This window comes from Alternaria ventricosa, assembly GCF_023758065.1.
Source record: "Alternaria ventricosa strain BMP 2768 chromosome Unknown scaffold_15, whole genome shotgun sequence".
Lineage (NCBI taxonomy): Eukaryota > Fungi > Ascomycota > Dothideomycetes > Pleosporales > Pleosporaceae > Alternaria > Alternaria ventricosa.
This window is the reverse complement of record NW_026055695.1, coordinates 631294-652420: the sequence shown is the minus strand read 5'-3', so window position 1 is coordinate 652420 and position 21127 is coordinate 631294. Positions and strand designations below refer to the sequence as shown.

At 52.2% G+C, this 21127-nt stretch overlaps 5 protein-coding genes across 5 annotated transcripts; 3 read left to right on the top strand and 2 right to left on the bottom strand.

Moving 5' to 3' along the window:
- Positions 1 to 310: 310 nt before the first annotated feature.
- Positions 311 to 1846, top strand: J4E93_008125 (uncharacterized protein; the record flags this gene model as incomplete). The annotated part of the gene is made up of 4 exons (XM_049346027.1): positions 311 to 479; positions 564 to 987; positions 1168 to 1279; positions 1352 to 1846. 4 exons carry the CDS (start codon positions 311 to 313, stop codon positions 1844 to 1846), a joined length of 1200 nt encoding a protein of 399 aa, XP_049196960.1.
- A 3595-nt stretch (positions 1847 to 5441) lies between these two features.
- On the bottom strand, positions 5442 to 6453 carry J4E93_008124 (uncharacterized protein; the record flags this gene model as incomplete). The annotated part of the gene is made up of 4 exons (XM_049346026.1): positions 5442 to 5504; positions 5615 to 5759; positions 5894 to 6021; positions 6229 to 6453. The coding sequence occupies 4 exons, from the start codon at positions 6451 to 6453 to the stop codon at positions 5442 to 5444; spliced, it is 561 nt and encodes a 186-aa protein (XP_049196959.1).
- Positions 6454 to 13147: 6694 nt separating this feature from the next.
- On the top strand, positions 13148 to 13935 carry J4E93_008123 (uncharacterized protein; the record flags this gene model as incomplete). The annotated part of the gene is made up of 2 exons (XM_049346025.1): positions 13148 to 13238; positions 13310 to 13935. The coding sequence occupies 2 exons, from the start codon at positions 13148 to 13150 to the stop codon at positions 13933 to 13935; spliced, it is 717 nt and encodes a 238-aa protein (XP_049196958.1).
- A 667-nt stretch (positions 13936 to 14602) lies between these two features.
- On the top strand, positions 14603 to 16139 carry J4E93_008122 (uncharacterized protein; the record flags this gene model as incomplete). Its single annotated transcript, XM_049346024.1, has 4 exons — positions 14603 to 14975; positions 15042 to 15319; positions 15379 to 15424; positions 15481 to 16139. 4 exons carry the CDS (start codon positions 14603 to 14605, stop codon positions 16137 to 16139), a joined length of 1356 nt encoding a protein of 451 aa, XP_049196957.1.
- Positions 16140 to 17304: 1165 nt separating this feature from the next.
- Positions 17305 to 18610, bottom strand: J4E93_008121 (uncharacterized protein; the record flags this gene model as incomplete). The annotated part of the gene is made up of 3 exons (XM_049346023.1): positions 17305 to 17764; positions 17817 to 17937; positions 18481 to 18610. 3 exons carry the CDS (start codon positions 18608 to 18610, stop codon positions 17305 to 17307), a joined length of 711 nt encoding a protein of 236 aa, XP_049196956.1.
- Between the last annotated feature and the right edge of the window lie 2517 nt (positions 18611 to 21127).

The following is a 21127-nucleotide window of genomic DNA, read 5'->3' as shown; positions in this document are numbered from 1 at the left end:
AGTGAAGGATTTCGATTGCGTCGGTGATGGCTGACGGAGAGGGTGGAGGCGCGACGTAGGTGGTGTGGAGTGGCCAGGAAAGAGGACCCTTAAGTATGCAACTGCCCGTGGGACCTCGGGGAGGCTCGATACTCGCGCGGTGCTTACCTTACAGACAAGTCTCCTGGCTATCGCGACCAATACGTCGGAGGTGTATTCTATCCGGCCTTCCCGCGCTTCACTTGCCATCCTTCTCTCCAGCCAACTTATCGCGCACTTCGTTAGACAACCCCATCTTTCATCTCATTACTAGCATCCATATTCAGTCACGATGGCGGTAATCTGGGGTCTCGACATGAAGGAGATGCAATGGGGCAAGTTCAAGTCCGGCTACATGTGGAACAACACGTACCACAACCGTCGGACAAAGTTCATCATCTATCAACTCGCCATGATTCTCTGCGTTGTCAGTGAGAGTTTGGGAACGGCTGCGCTATCTGGTATGACACATGTCCGCACCTCAACTCATTGTGGCGACGATACGCGTCTGCTATCTTCCAACTTGACCATCAGCTAACATCCAGCAGACTACGTCGACCAGCAAAAGTTCGTCTCAAAGCTCGACCGCAACGTCATGATCCACAACAACAACTTCGTCGGCATCGCATCATACAACATCTTCGTCGGTATCTTCGTCGCCACCATCTTCGGTGCGGCCTTCTTCTTCGATCTCTTCTGGCCTGAGCGACAAGAGTCGAGAGGCGTCATCAACGCTTGGAAAGCTTGCTCAGTCTTTGCCTGCATGCTTACGCTCTCCGACGCCCTTGCATACACTTACATCACCGCGAGCAAGAGTGCGCACCTTACCGGCACGGACTTCGAGCGCGGACAGGGCCTGTTATCGCAGTTCAAGAAGGCCGGTGAGACTCCGCTCGCTTACAACAAGAATGGGCGGGCGATTGCTAGTGTTGTATTCTTGTGGCCGGGCATGATCTTCACTTTTGTCAGGTAAGGCACCTCTATCGGTTCTATCACCTCAACCTAGGGAAAACCTGGACAGGTCTGGAGCCTACATCGACGTTAGGCCACCTAATTTGCAGGTTTTCTTCTTGATGTAGCCTCTAGGGTGTTCAGTTTTTCCCTTGTATGAGGTGCTATCGTACCACTTTTACTGACTCATTTGTCTAGCACATATCTCCTCTGGCATTCGCTGAACCACATCGACAAGCTCGGAGTCTTCTCCGCACATGCCCGTCATCTTGATGGGGCAGAGTCCGAGCCCGAACCGAAAGGCAATGCCGTATAGAATTGGCTTCGTAAAACCATCACAGCCGATTCCCGTCCGGACCTCTCTCGTTCCGACCCCTCTCAGATCGGTCCTTCGACCCCCCAGCAGAATCACGAATTACAGAACATAAGCAAGTCGCCCTCTGTCGTCACCGCGTACAAAGACGGAACTCCAGTCCGATCGGCTCCTCCCACATACAATTCCCATGCCGGTCCTTCTTCCCGTGGCGGTCCTTCTAGTCGACCCGGTCCCTGGACTCCTCGTCGGGATTCAGAGCTGAACAAGCTAAAGAAGAAGCACAAAACAGACATCAGCGTTGTCACAGGCGGACCTGTAGACCCACCTGCACTCGGAAGGTGGGGAAGTCGCGATGCTGTGCATGGTCCTGTTGAAGAGACCCTTGTTGAAGAGACGCCTATCGAGACGCTCATAGAGCGGAATAGGGCCGAAGTGCAGAGGTTGTTGCAGGAGGGCGATCCGGATAGGGATGAGATGATTAGGCAACGCAGCGAGGAGTTACTGGACAAGAACAAGGACTTTATCAGCGAAAGGCCGTTGAGTCCCGAGGAGTCTAGATGAGGGTTTGGTGAAGGTATTTCGGTGTTTGATGGCGTTTAGGCATGAGTGGGATATTGAGTATTGATACCCTGGTAGCTTGTTTACTTGGATGAGAATGAATAATAGTAATTCTTCGATCGTCGCGTTGGTTGTGGTGATGGTGCACGCCAACCTAGGCAAAAACTGAACAGCCTGGAGCCTACGTTGACCTTGGGCCACCTACTTTGCATGTTTTTACCATGATGTAGGCTCCACGGTGTTCAGTTTTTTGCTAGGCTGACGTGGATGCACTGTTGTCAAATGTCGATCCTGGATGTACATGCTGTGATGTTGTCTTCTTCACGAAAGATTGGAGTCGATGCCTAAAGGTGGGCATGTTATACAACAAGGTGACAATGCTACCCACGTATAGCAATCTCTTCAACGCAGAGAGTGTCTACATATATCCCTACTCAGCCACTTGGAGTCGCGGGTGTACGGTTAGCCTACACGTTCAAGTCCTCGCTGCATATCTTATCTATGAGCTACACGCCATCAGGAACATGAAAACCAAGAGTCTCTCTACAGTAGCTATCTCATACCCAGCAACCCATACATCTAATTCCCAACACCGCCTTTCCCACTACCAAATACCCTCCCTCCTCCCTCAGCCCCCATAACGCCACCATCCACATCCCCGGTGCCAGCCTCATTCCAACGCCACCCGGTCACCACGACGTTTCTTTTCCCCGGCACGACGGAACAGTGCACACCCATAGGGATATCATGAAACCCATCCTCGCTTCTCCGACCCCACCATCTTTCCATGCGGCAAAAAAGCAATCAAAAACAAAGGAGACCCTGTGAGAGTTCAAGCCACAGCAAGCCACGGTGACGCGAAGGCTTGCGAGCGATAAGAATGATACGAAAAGAAGGAAAGGGGAGATCTCGGGAGGACGGGAGGGAGCGAGAGAGTGTGGGAAAGTCTACGGGAAGGTGTGGTGGCAGTGGCGTAGAAGCCACGATGACATGGATTCGAGTATACGTGGCGCGACCAAGTTTATGGGTGGAAAGAGCAAAAAGAGATGGATTTCTTGCATGATTTGGGCGGAATGCCATGACGCAGTTGCTTTGCGAGTAATGATGTAGTGAGATTGGAGGATGGAGGCGAAAGAGCAGGAGTCGTGTGCATTGCCAGTCTGCGAGAGCCTGCAGGAGTAATGGCCCTGGCCCATGGGGGAGTCATGAGAGGAAAAAGAAAATAAGATCGTGAGAGACTGAGGGAATGCGAGGTTGTTGTAAGAGTCAAGAGTGTTGCGAAAGCGTATGCGAATACGAAAGATGTGCGTAAAGCAAGAAAGAGACTTCGGGGGAAGTATTGAAGTTTCTGGTAAGACGACTCCGTGAATCAACGCGATGTAGGGAAAATGTGATCTCGACAACCAGCCTCGATTCTTGATAATGTGGTTTGTGATACTCGCAGCGGTCCTGCCAGGCATCGGTAGGCAAACATCGCTTCATCTGTAATACCTAGAGAACAAAACATATCGTCATCTTCATCGGCATCATCATTGCAGCAAAGGAAGAAACTGTCCTAGGTCTCCGTCCGGCTTACCGCCACAACTCACCTCAACCTCACCTCAAGGAAAGGTTCTGTCCACGAAGAGCAACTATATCGATCACCAAGCTTTAACGCCTACAACACCGGCTTGTTCATACATACACGCAAACTCACCTACCCAACACAACAGCCTCACCAGCGGCTCCGCTCCCCTCCAGCATCAGCACAGCGGATCCGACGCCCTCCCCGTCAGCCTCCTCAACTCTGAAACCCAACGTCGCGTCAACCTACCCTCTTCCTCGGCAGCCCCGACACGGACTCCATCTGCATGTCATACCCAAGACGGCGTCTGACATAAGCCCCACTGCATCGCATTTCCCACGTGGGTTCCGAACCCGTGTTCCCTGTAAACATGCGACAGCGACAGCGCCGAGCGATCGTATTTTAATGCAGACATGGTGCCAGGTTCGACTGTTCCTAAACCTGGAGTTTGAAGGGATGCATGAGCGATTGGTCATGTGAGACGCAGACGTAGATGATGAGACGAGGATGGGGGAGAATTGGAGATGTTGGAGATGGATGGGGTGCTGCTGCTGTATTGTTCCGAGGAGGCGAGATCGAACGGTGTTAATGCCGGTGATGTGCCGATTGTGGGACCGAGGTACCAAGGGTACTTGTAATCAAATCAATCAAGCCATCGCTAGAACTCTACCACCACAGCCTACCTACCACTCCCATATCTTCTCGCCTGCCACCCAAGATTTGACAGCCGTACTGAATTTGCATCTTAAACCCAACCTTCCAAATATCTCCTCGATGCGATCCGAAACTCGATGCAAGAAGGTTCCTGTGTGATTGCCTTGGTCACAAGTCATAATGACAAACGGAAGACGGGGGGAGAGACGGAGAAAAGCGCTCAAGCTCGGCGTAATGACATGTTGCAGCCCTACGCATAACCCCCGAAGAACACACCCTTGTACCTTTCCAGGTACGTCTTTCTAGAAACACGTTCGCGCATCAAACGAACCAAGCCCTGTTCAGCGTGCGCGCGTCAAACAGATTGGGGAGCTGTCATTCCAGTCGCGTGCATTTCAGTCCAGCAACTGCACCAGCAACAGCGCAACTGACATTCCAACCCAAACCAAGGTCCTCGCGACCGAAACATGCAGTTCGTGTTTCCTGTGTTACATAGCGAAAGCTTGCATCTACACAACTGCGACAAAACATACGTACCCCATCATCCCACTGCCTGCCTAATCGATAAAGCTCATGACAAACTTCCTCCCCGTCGCGTCGTCGTTTCAAAAAATCCCACCTATAAACTTCGAGTGGTGCCGGTCTGTCAAAGAATTGAGATCATCACTCGCAACCCGTGCCAACGGTGTTTCAGCACCCAACGGCGTCCAAGCTAGGTATAGCGTACCACGTCCTGCCCGCCCATCCTAGGTACTTTCCTATCTGGGAAGCTAGCGTGTGAAGAGCGTCGGGCTGGAAGGGAAGACTGACGCTAGTACAACACGAGACTTCGCGTGGAAGCTATGCCGCGGTCGATAGGGCAAATGTTGGCGTTGGCGTTGGCCTACTGGGCTTGCCGCTTTAATCAAAGTTACGCGGGCTAGCGTGAAAGCGGTTCCCGTGTCCGCGAAATGAGGATGCGTCTGTGAAGGGAGGGATAAGTAGGGCTGAAGAAGGGTTTGGGGAATGATGCAAGGCCGGTAGGAAGGCTGGTTGTCTGTGCGCGCAGTGAGTTGTGCATGGACATGGATTGCGGCGTCATTGGGAACGAAGGGAAAATTGCGAGAGATCGCGATGGCTTGCGTGGTCAATATTGCGCGCTGGAGGATATGCTTGTTGTGAAATTTTTGGGTTCAGAAGTATCTAGGCAGGAAAGCGGGAGAGAGAGCCGTGGGCTAGAGGACGTGTCTTGATTTGTTCGGGTTCTGCTTTTGCCGTTGGGCCTAATTGTGTGCGCATCCATAGCGATTGAACGCTATCGAGGTGATGAGCTAGCGATTAGCCAGCCATGAGTTTATTTGGAAATGACGATCCGTCGTGGGTGCAATTGCGAGCACGATTTCAAACTGTCCGGCGATCGCTCATAACCCTAGAAATGGAACCTGGGCCTGCTATCTCCACAAGCTGAGGTGTGTTAGTGACGGAACAAAAAATAGATGTGGTGTGGGAGAGCGTGGGATGTGACCGGGTGGGCGGGAAGTTTCAAATAACGAGGAAGGTGCGTGGGGTCGTACCTTCTCATGCCAGCTGAGCAGTACGCTCATGGCTTGGCCGCCACCCTCGCCGCCGCCACGAGTATGAATCTGCGAGAAGCCGGTCGGTTGGGGTGTGATGTCGCGCTTGGTGCCTGATGGTGCTCCCTGTGCCATGCCTTTGTAACTGCAAGTACTTTCGTTAGTCTATGTTTCTGGATGTACGACGGTGGCGCGTGGTGATGCGGGAAGGCACGATGGGCAGTAGAGGTCAGTGGGCGGTGAGGCTTCTAAGAGACCCAAACGAGACGGTGGACGTACATGTACTTCATGAGGACGTCCAATGCTTCGGTTCCACCCGGTGCACCATATATCCGGCTGAGCATTGGTGACATGTCTGACTGGCGTATGGATTGTAGGATCTCGATGACGACGGAAAGGTGGACTTCCTGTGGTGGTGGACTTGTCAGCTTGGTCCTGGGTGGTGCAATGTCGCCGACCTGGTCGTCGGTAGCCCAAGTCCAGAGACGCGGTGGTGATGTGACCAGATGTCTATATCTGGAGAGACATTCAACCCGCCGGACTGGGAGTGTCGTGTCTCTGACTTGTCTCTGGAGCTTCTAGAGCTGTCTGAGCTATGCAGAGGCGCAACGTACCTTTCCCTTGTCGTCTGCGCCATATGGGGGGTTCTCCAAGGCACTCTGGAGGGCGCCCTCATTGTCACCACCGCGTAGCAGTTGCCGTATTGACTGGGCGTTGGTCTGGACATCGGCCGTCGAGACAGGCGCAACGGCGGGAGCGAGGGAGCTTAGGTCGAAGTTGGCGGGGCTGTCGGGGTCCAAGGCGTCGATGTTGATGGTCCGCCAGTTGATGTTGGCCATGGTGGGTGGTGAGGCTTGTGTACGGAAGAGTATCTAGCTGCAAAGAGACGGCTGGGTTGGTGGTGGAGCTGTGGTGAGGTTGCAATTCGGCGCGCCGTATTCGTGGGGTGCAGTGCCATGTCTCCACTCTGCCCGCCAAGCTTCGAAGCTACCCAGTCCAGCGCCCGCAACGTCTGGCAAAACACCCACCAGGTAGCACGAACCAGGGTCGCCGCTCGATTCCGCTGCATGCGGATCGCTAAGGCCTATCGATGTACCCGCGACGGAGATCCGCAGCGCCACATGTGACACGGGAGTACCATGGGGGTGGGTGAAAGCCATCACAGCACAGGCAATGTCATCATCGGGGAGGAGCATTTGATAGTAGTAGATGTTGATTAGTCTAAACTTCAGCCAGTTGAGTCGCGAGACACAAGTACAATGGCCCAGGCGCTCAGTCTAATGTCCAAAGCTATGGGGAGAGCGGCCCATGCATGTCGTTCATGAGGAGCCGTCTAAAGAAAACAAATCCGTTGAGTCGTGGTCGCCGATTCGACCACTCCAACGCGCTATAGTACAATACAACTCGTGCCATGAGTGCCAATGAAGGCTGGCGACGATCAATCTACCCCAGTGCGCTGTCCGAAAGAAAGAAATGAAGGTCCGTTTTTGGTATCTATGCCTGGGCCCAACCGTCTATAAGAACGCCGATGAAAAGAACTTTTTTGCCGTAAGGGAATGTCGCTGAACGTGTGACGCAAGAGAGTGAGGAGGCTGTGCGATGAGAGTCGCTTGATAACGCCGGAAGCCGAAGTCGCAGGGGTATTAGGTCGCTGTAGAATCGAAATGGTCGCTGATGATTAAAGTGCGTAATTCCCAAGAGGCTCCGTGGAAGAAGATGCGCCGTAGACCCAGAAATCGGCGCGGTGAATGCGCTGGAAATGTGTTGTACGCGGGACTGAGTCATTGTTAGTTGACGTGTTCATGCAGGGTGCGACGTGTCTGCGACTTACGAGGCGTGGGATGGATCCCTTTAGTCCCAACGGAACAAGTCGCTTGCCAGTGTCATGGCATTGCAAGAAAGCTGGCAATGGCGGCAGGCGAAAAAAGCAATGCTCCGTCGAGAGTTGATGACGCATCTTATTTGGGCGGTGGTGGAGGAGGCTTGGGGGTGCCAGTGGTGTCGTAGGCTCCGCGACCCATGTTGTTGGACTCTGACTCTCTGAAGATCATGTTGTTGATGAGTGTGTTCTCTGGTTTATAAGTCAGCATGATGTTGCACAAGAAAGTCAAATATAGACTCGGTGAATGCAGGACGTACCAATTGAGGAATGCGTTTTGTGAGAGGTGCCGGGCTGAACACCTGGCCTGTGCGAATGTTTTTTGTAAGGACGAGAAGTGAGTGTGGTAGTCGGCGTTCGTTCGTGTAAAGGCGATACAAAGAGTGAGCGGCGCGGCGGTGGGCGAGCTTTATTAGATAGTGTCGTGTACCCGTGGACTGGCTAGCAGTGACTGGGGAGTGGGGAGGGGTGGAATGAGTGTGGGTAGTTTGAAGGGAGTGAAGATGATGATGGCAGTAAACGAAGGGCGCCCTGAAGCTTCTATATTCGCGGCTAGAATAAGGGGGCCTGTTACTGACTTGCCAAAGGTGGTCTTGGCTGTCGGCGAGACAAATGAAATGAGAGACAGTGCTTTTCAGAGCAAAAGCCCTGACTACATTGCGCATCGGGAGCGACGGGTCTTTCGGCCTGTTTCAAGGTAGGCTCCCTTGCCATCATCAGGAGCCAGGGTGATCTGCGCACTGTTACCACCAAGCTGGTTATCCCCCTTGAATAGTGCCGCGCTAGAAAGCCGTACCTGCAGGCGCTAACGAGAGCCATGCCAACGGCTTCGCTGGGGTGCCAGCCTGCGAAGGGTGTGCTTGTGCTGACTGCTTCAGTGCCTTTTCACCGTAACATGGCGTAACATGGCGTACCATGGAGGCGATTGTCAGGCGCGTCTCCCAGCGCTCTCACTTGGGCTCGCGGCCCTTTCGCATTTTGTCTGGCTGTCGCCGCGCGCTTCCAGACACGGCGGCTTAGATGAGACAGTGTCAGCGCTCCCGTCTCGCTGCTTTGACCGGCGGCGTCGACTCGTGCCGCGTTTGTTGGACTGCGCCAGAAGCAAGAAGAGAAGGTTCAGAGACGCCACACAGACTTCCGGATGTCCTTCCCCGGCCGGTCCACTGCCTATGCTGAATCACCTCTCTGGCAGCCCTGTCTGCCCTCCATGCCTCCCAGCCAACCGGGTTACTGGCTGTCGGGATCGCAGTGCACTTGCCTTTGACCGTGGCGGCTGATGTTTGACGGGACATGTTCATAGCAGCTTGCTTTTGTGGTTTGATGAACCGTAGCTGTCTTGGAGCCTTTGCTTCCGCGTCGTTGCTTGTGACGGGGTTGCGCCACGTGGGATGGGCTGCTCCTGCCTCAACCAACCCTCGCGTGCGTGGCGATGAGGAAGGAGCTGCCCTCGCCGCAGCCCAGCACCACCATCACATCTGCGGCGTGCAAACAACTATGCCTCTGCACCGCGGCCGCCAAAGCAATTCGCCAGCAGCATCGCCAGGTGCCGTAATGAGAGCGTTGCCCGGCTTGCGGTGAGTGGGCCCGGCGCCACGAAAATCTCGCCTGCGGTTTGTTCTGGAAAGCCTCTGGAAGGAAGAATGAATCGCCCGCTGAGTCGCCCTCACTCCCAGGCTGTCCCTGATCATCGCAGACAAACTGACACAGAATGCGCACTTATTCACGACCAAGAAATTTGGCCGCCGGTCGTTCTCAGACACGTCGCATTCGCGGATCACTGCAAGCCTTCCGCGCCTCCAAGCACACGGATGCTGCATGCGTTCGACGTCCCGGGATCATGACCAGCAAGGTTTCGCGCACAATCGCTTGCTTCTCCAAAAAACCTACACGTCGCAGCCTCGTTGACGCACTCGCTCACCCACCACGGAGCCCAGCCGTCGCCATGACGAATTGTTTCTGGCACGGAAGGAACGATGACATCGCTCTTGCCCCCTTGGGATTCCTCCGTATTACAGCCCGCCGTCCATCGTAAACACATTTGCCAGAATGCAGCCGTTATGCCAGTCCAATAATATAATTCGCAAGCAGCACCAACCCTGATTCGCCGTCCTGGGTATCGACAGGGGTCGTGTGCTTCACAATCAGGCTGAGACGCGCGACAAGGGCATCCCGTCCTTATCCACTAGCCTCACGCAGAGACATGCCGAAAGCCACGCGACACCGCCCAGCGCTCGACCAGCGTGTTTGTTTGCTCATACCGTCTTGTGTACAGTACGTACTGTACTGAGAGATCGCTGTCTTCCGCTGATACCTGCGCCCGTCGTACGTTGGGCTGCCACAGCCTCACGCCTATCAGTGCGGGAGCGTTGAGGGCTCAAACAGCGTTCGCGATCTTCAGTCCATGCTCGCTCAACTCTATCCTCGCGATCGTGATTCACAGCCATCATCCGATAACCAGTGCAGCGTCGTCACACATCGACAGGGTCTGAACTCCGTCAGGTCATCTTCCTCTCAACGTCCGTCCAAGCCACCGACGTTTTACTGGCAGCATCGCTGTCAATTCCGACCGCCTTGCAATTTGACAGGTGTTTGACGGATTTCTCCACAGAAAACTTTGTCGAAATTGTGATCGTGAGTTAGACCTTGCGGGGAGGAGGGAAAGTGGGTCCTGGAACGGCTTTTGGCACTTCCTCTTTGAGCGCGCTACTGCAATCTGCGTGCCAGTCCCAGCGATGAGAAGCGAAGCAAGGGTTGTCATCTCCAAAAGGATCATCGCGTACAAAGAGAACCCTGTCTACACGTGGAATTCTGCTCTGTGTGGACCTTCGCCTGACTACTGGAAGAGGGCCCGCGAGCCGCTTCGCCGATGTACCAGCGCATTCATGCCGACTCAAGGCCAAGTGTGCGCTGTACGAACTTTGCGCTGCTGCAGAAGGAGAGTTCCATGAGCACCGTCGCACTAGCTGTCATGTTGACAGGTACTGGCTGGGGATTCGGTACCATTAGCGGGCGGAGCCATCTACACAAGGCAATTCAGCTTTCGAGCGTCGCATTTCATAGCGTTTCACGCAGCTCTATTCGGGCCTTACAGTGTAACGTAGGAACTACCTTTGAACGTCCAAGCAGGCAAGACGTTGCGCCGGGTTATTGCGAGGCCACTGCTGAAAGACCTGCTTCATCTCGGATTTGTCGCAGAGCTCCCCGGACGCCAGCGTGAAAGCGATCAACAAGGATGACTTCACATCAACGTAGCCCATCACTCGTCCCTGATGATCTCCTTGCGCTGGCGCCCAATTCACTACTCTTTGGGCTACACAGTCCGAGGCCGCCTCTCCCCCGATCGTGTTCCCTGAGCAATTCCGCGTGCCAGCCCCGCGACATTTCTCGCGACTCAATGATTGTCGCACCAGAAAAATTTCCGCCGTCGATCCGGAAGTATGTACCTTTTCGCATCATTCCGCTGCTCCGGTACTCTTGTGCGCCGTCTTGAAGCTCGCTACGCCAGGCCTCGTGCGTCATCTGGCTGCCCTCCAATATGCTAGCATCCGAGGCTGACTGCAGCTGCCGAACACCAGTTCCTCTGCTCTTCGCCGACATGTCCACGTGTGCAGTCAGCACTACCAGGTAGGTTCAAGGTACGCTGCACAAAGAGAAACCTTCCTCAGCTTTGTATCGACTGCAACAGAGTTCTCCGATGCACACTAGGAAAATTTCAGTGACATCAGCTCTCCTCAGACATACGATGCCGTTCCACATGCGCGATGCACATGTACGCTTCCGGAACACGATGGATAACCTGCCACTATCGATACACTTTCTTGTTCCTCCGATATCCCAAACGAATGCGCCGGCTGCAGCCCTCCCAGTAACGCCAAACTCTAGTTTCGAATAACTCCTCTTTGTACTTTGGATGGAAATGGCGTTCCAATTGCGATGGTTTTTGGCTGCATGCGTTACCCGTCGCGTCCCCAATCATCGTGTCGGCAGCTTTCCTTATTCCCCATTCCCCCGGTCAGCCCAATTGCACCGGTTGCAGGTTTACGGCAGAGCTACTGCATTCGTACGATTACGCCTTCCATGTGGCATGAACCCAGGACTCGGGTTCTCGATAGACATGGGCATGGCACCAAATACGGCATCTCCCTCGCGGTACCAATATCCAGGATTCCCTCACACCACCGCCTAGTGAGCGAGCTTTACTGGTCAAACTACCATTCCATGATGACATGAAGCGGTCACCATTACTGCACGCAGCTCTTCCGGCTTGCTGCTCAACACCAACGACTGACCTCAGCTGTTGCGCTGATACAGTCGTTCCGCGACGCTCCGCGCGGCCCATCCATACACCAAGCAGACTACGGCCCGTCTCACGCGCGCAACATACCACAAGCCTTGCTCGACTCCGCAACACAGTCAGCACGCGAACATCGGTACACCTAGCATGGCCGAACATGTGTAGGATGCGTGGTAGAGGCGACGGTCGCTCTCATCTCTCCTGCATCACCACTCATCCCCACCCTTAGTAACCCAACCTTTCCACCGCGCAGTCAGCACGCTCACTCCGGTACACCTAAGCATAGTCGAACATGTGTTCCCGTGACGCGCGCGCACATCCATGATACAGCGCCATCGCGCTGAGTAACGTAACTTGCTTGCTTGCTTATTTTTGGGTTCGCGTGCTTCGGGTAAAAGCAAGCAAGCAGTATTGTGCGACCGGCATCCCGTAAACCAAGGCGTCGGGTAGAGGACGGCGTGAGATGAGCCGGTCTGACCAACATTGTTCTGGAATGCTTGAGGCGGCGGTGTGGTACTCAGCCTTATGGTGTTGGTAAGCTTGCGTCTTAAGGGTAAGGGTGAATTGATATGTGGGAAAGGGGGTAGGCATCGGGTGGGAAGGAGGGCTATATGGAGATATCGCAGGGCGAGTCGACCATGTCGACATGGACTGTTGCTGTAAGTTGGCGGCTATTGAGTCGAGAAGTTATATCCGTCTTCGTCTATTTTGGGTAATGGTTCGCTGTTTTCGCAGCCCCTGGTATACATCAGATTTCCTTTCGTCCCATCCTCTTTCTTTAGTCTTGCATCTCTTCTGTTTCAAGCGTTTATTGCCCCTCTCTGGATGGTTGTCGCACCTGTAGAAGATGGATAGTTTTGACTATGACTCCATCGAGATTCAGGGGAGGATTATAGTGATGTCCAACAGTAGACCACTTCCTGTGGGCGCGCGGTGTCTGGGAAGTGCGTGAAGCACTGCATCTGCTGCCTTTCAGAATTCGCCTCGTTAACTGTTTGCTAATCACGCAATACACTTGATGCGCATTCTTTCACTGTCATTTTTATCCCAAAACGGTTCGCCGCGCGTGCCCACCGCTCGCTGCTATGTCCACCCGAGATAACATGTTGGACTGGAAGACTCATGACTTGATCAACGTCAAGATACCAAATCCATGAGATCGTTCCAAAGCATCGCGGGACTCGCGGGACTCGTTTGTAGCACTCTCATCGAAGTACCGTTTGGCGATTCCACTCTTCACAGCACTCCACGATTGAACACCATCCGCCCTCGTACGAACTATGATCCAAGCAACATCGCCAACGCGGAAACTTGGGGCATATACGCTACAAAAGGCGGATGGCTCAATTGTCTCCTGGATATGACCGACTCGGAAGCAGGCAAAGCATGGCCTGACCCCTTGAACCGGGTACCCACCACCGCAAGCAGTGAGTGGCAAGGCACTCTGCAAGGTAAGCCATTAGGATCCACCCCTCCTCTCTTCTCTTCGAAAACGTCGAGCCTCTGCTTACCTCATCCGCAGAGCAGCTCGCGACCTGGAACTGGCACGAGGCCGAATACCACCAAGGCCATCACTGCGATTTCACTAATGATGGTAATGGGTACAACCGCATTGGTGTTGCGCTCGCTGCACTCGAGCTAGACGCCAAACCAGCTACCGAAGGAGGAAAGAACAGGGGCTACTCGGTTGAACACCTAGATCCCGAGGAAGAGTACGAAAACGGAGAGCATGTACCGGCCAACGACCAAATGTACGCCGTGGGACGGGACACGTACACCGCTACTGGAGGACATTACCGCTTCGTCATCAACGCAGAACAAGGAGCGCTCTTCGTCCAGTCCCTCGACGCACCCCGCCACGCAGCAACGCAGAACTGGGCCCACACGCCCCGGCCCAACGAACTTCCCCGTCTCCAGTTCGCGTCAGATGTCTTAGCGGCTTATTGGTCAAGAACGCCTAATCCGAAGGGTTTGAAGTATTACTTCGCGAACAATGTGGTTAACGAGGAGACATTACCTCTGATCAACAAGATACTGCAGGAGAGTGGGTATGACAGGATACCCGAGTGGCCTGGTGTACGTGTTAGTGCGGATAGCGAAGAAGGGACTGTTTTGGTTGGTAGGTTGGCGCTGTCTCTTTTCTCCTAGGTTATGATAATACGACATATCATACCCTCAATACCTTGAGAACAAGCAACTGTCTCTTACTAACACTACATCAGGCTCACCCATAGGCGCAACACTCGCGTACCTTCTTCTTCAACACAAAGCCGCACTCGGCGATAAGCGCATTACCGATATCACTATCTTTCGAGATTACAAAGCGAATCCGTCTTTTGAGGCGGATATCCAATTGCTCTTTCGTATTGAAGACGTTCCGGAGGATGTTCTGAGGCCTGACGATATGGATACGGGGATTGTGGGTTTTGATGTACATGCGGACATGAATAAAGAGGACGTCTTCAAGAGGAGGGATAGTGTGGTGGAGGTGGTTAATCCAGGGAGGAATGTGAAGAGATTGCATCAGGTGAGTCTTGATACGGGCGGTAGGACGGCGGTGATTAGTTATGGGGTTGAGCAAGTTTGATGACGCCTTCGGAGTGTGCATTCACTCCACATTCTACGCCCTTGGATAATCGCCACTCGCCGCGCATGCTTTCCTATCAACGCTTGTATCCACTTGTTTAGGCGGACTCACGACTATGAAGAAGCGCTTTGTGTGTTTACTCCTGACTTCTCTCGCTTGGAGTAATGCAATGCTCAACCAAATTCACACCCATACCCCGAGGAACGAAATCCGTGTGTCACATCAGCCATGAAGATTGCTACACTTCTCCTTACCGTGATCTGTGTACCGCTGGTCTACAGCAAGCATGTCGAAGTATCCTTTGGCTCCTCCAATTCCACAGCCTTTCCATCAAGCCTTCTAGATCGTCGCGATAGCGCAGTGAGCATTTCATCTACCAACGACAAAGCCCCCACCTCCGAGCCGAATCTAGTCCAGACTGCTGTGGACTTTGACCCCACCGACTACGCGAACGATGCCAGCTGGGACAAGTATAAGAAGAAGGGCAACTGGCTCCGTTGCCTCATGGAAATGCCAGACGAGGTCGCCGGCCGAAACTGGCCCAACTACCTCGACCGCAATCCGCCATCAGCGGCAAGCCAGTGGAAGGGAACACTTGAAGGTAACTTCTATCCATTCCATCACCATCACCATCCTTACGCAGCCATTGACACTGACATGCATCTAGCCGAACTAAGGGATTGGTACTGGCATGAAGCCTACTATGACCCGGAAATTAACTGCCACTTTTCGGACGACTTCGCAAACGTGGAGATTCAGAACAGGATCGAGGCTGCGCTGAGCGACCTTGGATTGGATACCAAGCCGGTGGAGTTTGGTGGCAAGAACAAGTGTTACTCTATCGAGCATATGGAAGAGGACGCCGTGGACGATGATGGTTATGATCTCCCGGTAGACATGCAGACTTACTTCCTTGACAACGACCCCGACCACAAAGAGTATGGCGTGAGTATTCCAGGAAGAGAGATACGCCAAACACTGACAGTTTGGCTGACTATATATAGGCTACTGGAGCTTTCTACCGCTTCGCCTTCAACGCGGAACAAGGAGGTAAATACTCTCTCCCCCCATCCCTTCAACCACCACCCACTAACCCCCCTTTCCAGCAATCTACGGCCACTACTTCATGGCCCCCTGGCCCGCCGCCATGGACAACTACGCCGAAGGCTTCCCGGTGGACCAACTCCCCGCCCTCCGCCAAGCCTCCGACATCCTCGCTGCCTACTGGCTGCGCAACCCCAACCCCAAGAACCTGAAATACTGGTTCGGTAGCAGCATCATCAACACTGAAACTGTCCCCGTCATCGACCGAATTCTCGTAAGCAAAGGCTACAACGAGGTACCAGAGTGGCCAGGTCTCCAGGTCGACGAGTCCAGTGAGGAGTATCACGCACTGCTAGGCACACCCGTCGGCGCAAACAAAGCGTTCACGCTGGTTCAGCACAAGGCGGAATTAGGGTTGAAACATATTCCCAGTATTACGATTTTCCGGGATAAGAAGAATCCTAAGCGCCCGGACGATGCGCCGGAATACCAGCTTTTGTTTCGCATTGAAGATGTACCGCAGGATGAGGTTATGCCTGATGATACGGAGATTGTGGATCAGGAGATGACGGGTTCTGCGTCCCGGATGAGGAGGGGAGAGAGGAGGAATAGTTTGGTGGAGCTGGATTTGGGGAAGAATGTTGGGAGGTTGCATAGGGTGAGTATAGATGGGCGGGGGGAGACGATGTTGCAGAGCCATGAGTTTGAGCGGGAGTTGTGATGGGGTTGTTTTGCTTGCTGGTTGTGTTGGTTACCTAGGTAGGCCTTGGTGAACGACTGGATGCCGTTAGATTACGAATGAATAGCATGTGACTGCGAATCCAGAGAGATCGCGACCGTTTTTGCACGTGACCTGCGAATGGCTATAGTGCGAAGAGTAGACGGGGACCATTCTCGCCATCACGTCCTGTCTCCATAGAGCCTCCGTCATGGCAACCAGGGTATTCAACTCAACATCTGAAGAGCCTGCTAGTCGCAAGCCACACACTCCATGCATCTCTTCAGTCCCTGAAAGCCTAGTATCTGAATCAGGCCCCAGCACATCATACGTAGCAAAAACGTAGCGGTGGATCCCGTCGCCAAGTGACAGCCTCACATTCGCATCGGCGGTCGATTGGTCTGGGTGTCTTGCCGTAGCGCAGCGTGCGCAGCCAGACCCTGACAGCGGGTCCCAGGGCCGGAACTTTATCATGGCCAGGTAGCATCTGTCGTCTCCACATACGAGTCGAGCGCGCATGCGTAGGCGTGTGTCAAGTCGATGTCGGAGAGATGGGATGGTTGGGAGAACTGGGTGGCTGATGCAGGGAGGTGTTAGCGCTGGTGGCTAGCGTGGTCTAGTCCGCCCCGAAATAGGAGCATGCGTGCCGCTGTGTTTTTGCTTTTCTTCAACACGAAAGTAACAGCTCGGACTCGTGTTTTCCCTGCTTTGCGAAACACAGCTGTCGCTTCAGACCCCGATGCGGGCAATCGTATAGTTTGTCTTGTGATATCTATCTCTGGGCCTCTGTTGGAAACGTACCTAGGTAGTTCGTGGTAAAGGCGAGACAGCCCAGCGCGCGCCACACTGTCTACCCAGCATGCGCCACACTATCCCCCCGGGGGATAATAGTGTGGCGCATCCTCGAAGCAACAGCGCAGACGCTGACCTGACTAAACACGAGCAGCATGACCTATGCACAATATTTCATTCTCTGTTAGTTAATACCTTTGCGAGTAGAAGACCGGACTACCTAGGTGAATTCTTCGTTGTTAGACGCGAGCAGTAGTGGGCAGATTCGTGCGGTGAGTATGCAGAAGTTGACTTTAGAGAGGAAGAATATCAACAACACTAAAGCAATAGAATTTCATTACCCGATATCATCTAATGCATATCTAGAAAAAGATCGTCACGTCAACTGATCCTTGATACCATCGCAATCAACGCCGCTCTCCTTCAACAACGCCTCAATCGTCCCAAGATCTTCCTTCGCCTTCGAAAGCGTCCTGCCAATCGACTCACGAACCTCGCGGTCTTCGCTGTGGTTCAGGCTCGCCTGCTCCACTCCCAATCGCTTCAGATCATTACCGATGGCCTGGAATAACGACCCAATCTTCTCCTCCAAGTACTCCTTGATCAGCTGCTTTTGGGAGTTGATGGCTTGTTGTAGTTGTACAGGAATCGCGTGGTATGGCGTTGTCTCTTCGTCGCGAAGCAGTCTTTTGAACGTTCGATGTTGCATGACCTTTCGTGTCTCCTCCTTCTTGTTCCCTCGCCTGATCTCTTTGCTCGCTGTGTATACATCGATCATGGCGTACCCGAAGTAGGAGATATCGTCAGTGTCAGTAAGACAGCGTAATCTCTGCTTCCTACAGTCGAAGTCAGCAAAAGAAGTGGGGCGTCCGCTCGCCGAGTATCTACTCGATGAACGTTCTCAGATTGGTAATGCACTTGGTTTTCATCGTGGTAACAGGTGCAAATTTCATGTAGATGCTGTTGAGGAGTAGGTTCAGCTCAGCAGGTCTATGCTCTGGATACTGCTCTTCATTTTGTCAGCTAAGGAGTCAAGTTTCGTATAGGCAACTCACTGCGAATGTCCTCGGCTAGCTTCCCCATTGCTGACAGAATTTCACGTTTCACTGGTTCGATACTGTTCCATAGAGCTTCATGGATGTTCTGAAAAATCGGGTTGAGGCTTATGCGGTGCTGCTCGAGCAACTGATGGTTCCAACTGGGCTTGCCCTTTCTGGGCTTTTTGTAATTGCCTTGAACGCCATCAGTCTAACTCTATAGATAAGAAGGCGTCTATTACCTAGGTTGCCGACAAATGTTTTGTGCGTGTTATGATGCCACTAGAAGCGTCAGTAGGTATCTCTAAGATATTTTCAAATCCCACCTGAAGCCACACTTCGCACAGTTCCTCAGCACGTTCGATAAATGCAGGTAGCCGCGTACGCAAGGTGACCAGTAAGGGCTTTTCGATTCGATCCCTGAATACATCGTCGATGCATCGATGGACCTTCTTTACACATGTCTGGGACGGTATTAGTTTGGCTTTCGTGGCAATCTAAACCGCTTACACTACTCAGATTTTCGACTCCACCTTCGATCTTGATTTGGAACACATCGGTTCGTTTGTTGATCCCCATCTGCATGCTAAGCATGAGACCTGGTAATGTTGCGCCCACATAGCGGACTAGCTCTTCCACTCGCATGGGCGAGCACAACGAGATGAGATGTCGCTTCAATGCAGGTATTTCCGTATCGTTGGGGTTGAGAGGGAGAAGGGCGGGGTCGTGGGCAGCAACCCCCCTAATGTTGCGCTGGTAGTCGAAAGCGGACACACAAAACACTGCGTGAGGACGGCCTTTGCCCCGTGCTTCTGCCATAAGCCTTTCCTTCACGCGCCGGCTGCGTTCCTCAACAAGCACTTGCGCAACGCTATGTTCCAGTTAGTATCAACAATGCCCGGATTCTCAGCTATTCACGTACGCTTTCTTCACATGTTTTTGCGTCAACTGGTTGCGTAGTATAGCTTCAGCGGGAGGGCTCTGATCCAGAGTTCGGGGCTGAAAATCTTCCCTCTCAAGCTGTTTGAGTTTCTCGTGAAGCCTCATATACGTATGCTTCTCGTCTGGGCTGAGCTTAGTGTGCCTGCTGGGAACCAGGCCGACGTCCTATCTTAGAGTCAGCAAGAGCGTCCTGATAGATCGATTCCTCGTACCTCAGAGAATGTAGCGACTACTGTCACAGGACGGTGACGTTGAATCTTCTCAATTTGATTGGGGAGGCTGTCGTCAGATATGATGCGACTAATGTTGCACGCTATTATGACGGACGAACAAGAGGGTAGGTAGTCGTCCACGCTGGCACGCGCAAGACGATTTAAGTCGTTTTAACCTAGGGTGTCAGCGATAATAATGTACTCAGACAGGGAAAAGAGGCTACTAATTTTAACAACTTTAACAAAGAGCTAAGCGTTATAACCTTCTCTTAAGTTATTAGCTAAGCAACTATGCGTAATTTAAGCAAGCTTATGCTATAGCTCTTTAGTAATTTATTTATATATATTTATATTCTAATAATTAAGCTTATTATACATATCGCAAGCGCGCTTAATAAGCTAATCTTATATATTATGTTATATAGATAACTATTTACTACTTAGAAGGTAGTTCTTTATAGCCTTCTTATTCTTAAAACTAGAGTCTCTATAAAAGAGTGCTTAGAAAAACCTTATAGCTATTTCTATATCTACTCTAGAAGAATCTAGGCCTGCAGAATCTAGGCTTTAATCTTTTTCTTTATCTTTATGCTTGCTCTTGTCTTTATATAATAGAAGCCTATAGTTCTAGTATTTAAAGTATATTTTAATCTACTTCTGTATAGATTTCTATAAGAGAAAAGAGATAATTACATAGTATTTAAATTAAGAGTTGTAATTAATCTAGTAATAGTACTCTAGAATTACTCTAGTTAGGCTCTCGCTACTCTTTATAGTTTAAACAATACTCTTGTTACCTAATAGACCTCTAATAAGGCAAGATTTACCTTGCCTAGTCTTGCCTATAATGCTAATTTGCATTAGCCTACTAATATAGAGTAAAATAGATTTTTCTACTTCCTTAGCTAGTAGATCTTATAAACTGTACTAATAATTCTTTCTAAGATTAATAGTAGTAATTAAAGAGGCGATAGTCTTCTATAACTATACCTCTGCCGCCTTGTATCTTAGGTTATAGAGGGCGACGCCTTCTGATCTGTGATTAGAATTGGGATCGTGTCTATTACCAAATCCTTGCGTCAACAGCGTCGAGAGTTGACCGGCGTCTTCGATTAGTTTGAGCACGTCGGTCGGTGAAGCGGATAAAAGATTCGGCTGCTGGGCCGACGCAGCTCTTGACTGATCGATATGGGCTCGACCATTGGTGATTCCGATCGATTCGCGGACTTGCTCACCCTCAATCGAGAAGTCTGGGTGTGTCTGGCATGGAACGGACGGTCGAGGAGGAGGCGTATGTGTAGTATGTCTCGCCACGGAGCGCTGTCGTGCTAGTGATCTCGATGTTGGGCTGGCATATCGGTGTATCGAGGAAGTAGTGGATGTTTGGGGGGTTAATCTCGATCGATACAATGAACGCGCACTTGTTGCTTCTGTAAAGGCTGAAGCGCGTGACCGAGCACTCATAAAAGAGCGAGGTTGTACTGGAGATTCCGCCGTCGACGATTCCTCCATGAGACGATTGGAAGTTACTTCTCCAATACGAGATGTCTCCCGTGGAGGGAGTGGTAGAGGGGAGCGCGAACGGCGCTGCGTGACCGATCGAGATCGAGAACGATCGGTGTCGTCTCGTTCTGGACGCTGAGAGGGGCAGTATCGCGAGATATGATCACGATCCATATCGTGTAGCAGGACGAACAAAGTGAGACTTGTGCATCAAAGCGAATAAAAAGATATTCTGGTCACAGAGAAGTAACAATACGGTATCGTCTGTTCAGAATTCCGATGCACAAGGTAGGAGAGCATCCACAAAGTTGCTTTCAAGTAACGCACAATAGTAGAAAGAGCTCTGTTGCTGAAGGCTAGACTTTGATGAAAGTCAACCAACTCAACGCTGACGAGAATCTGTCCACAGAAAGGACTCCGGTTTAGTACTGGAGCGTGGGATCCCCTTGCACCCCGACCAAACATGGAACCCTGCCATGTTGCACAGGTGAATCACCCAGGTATT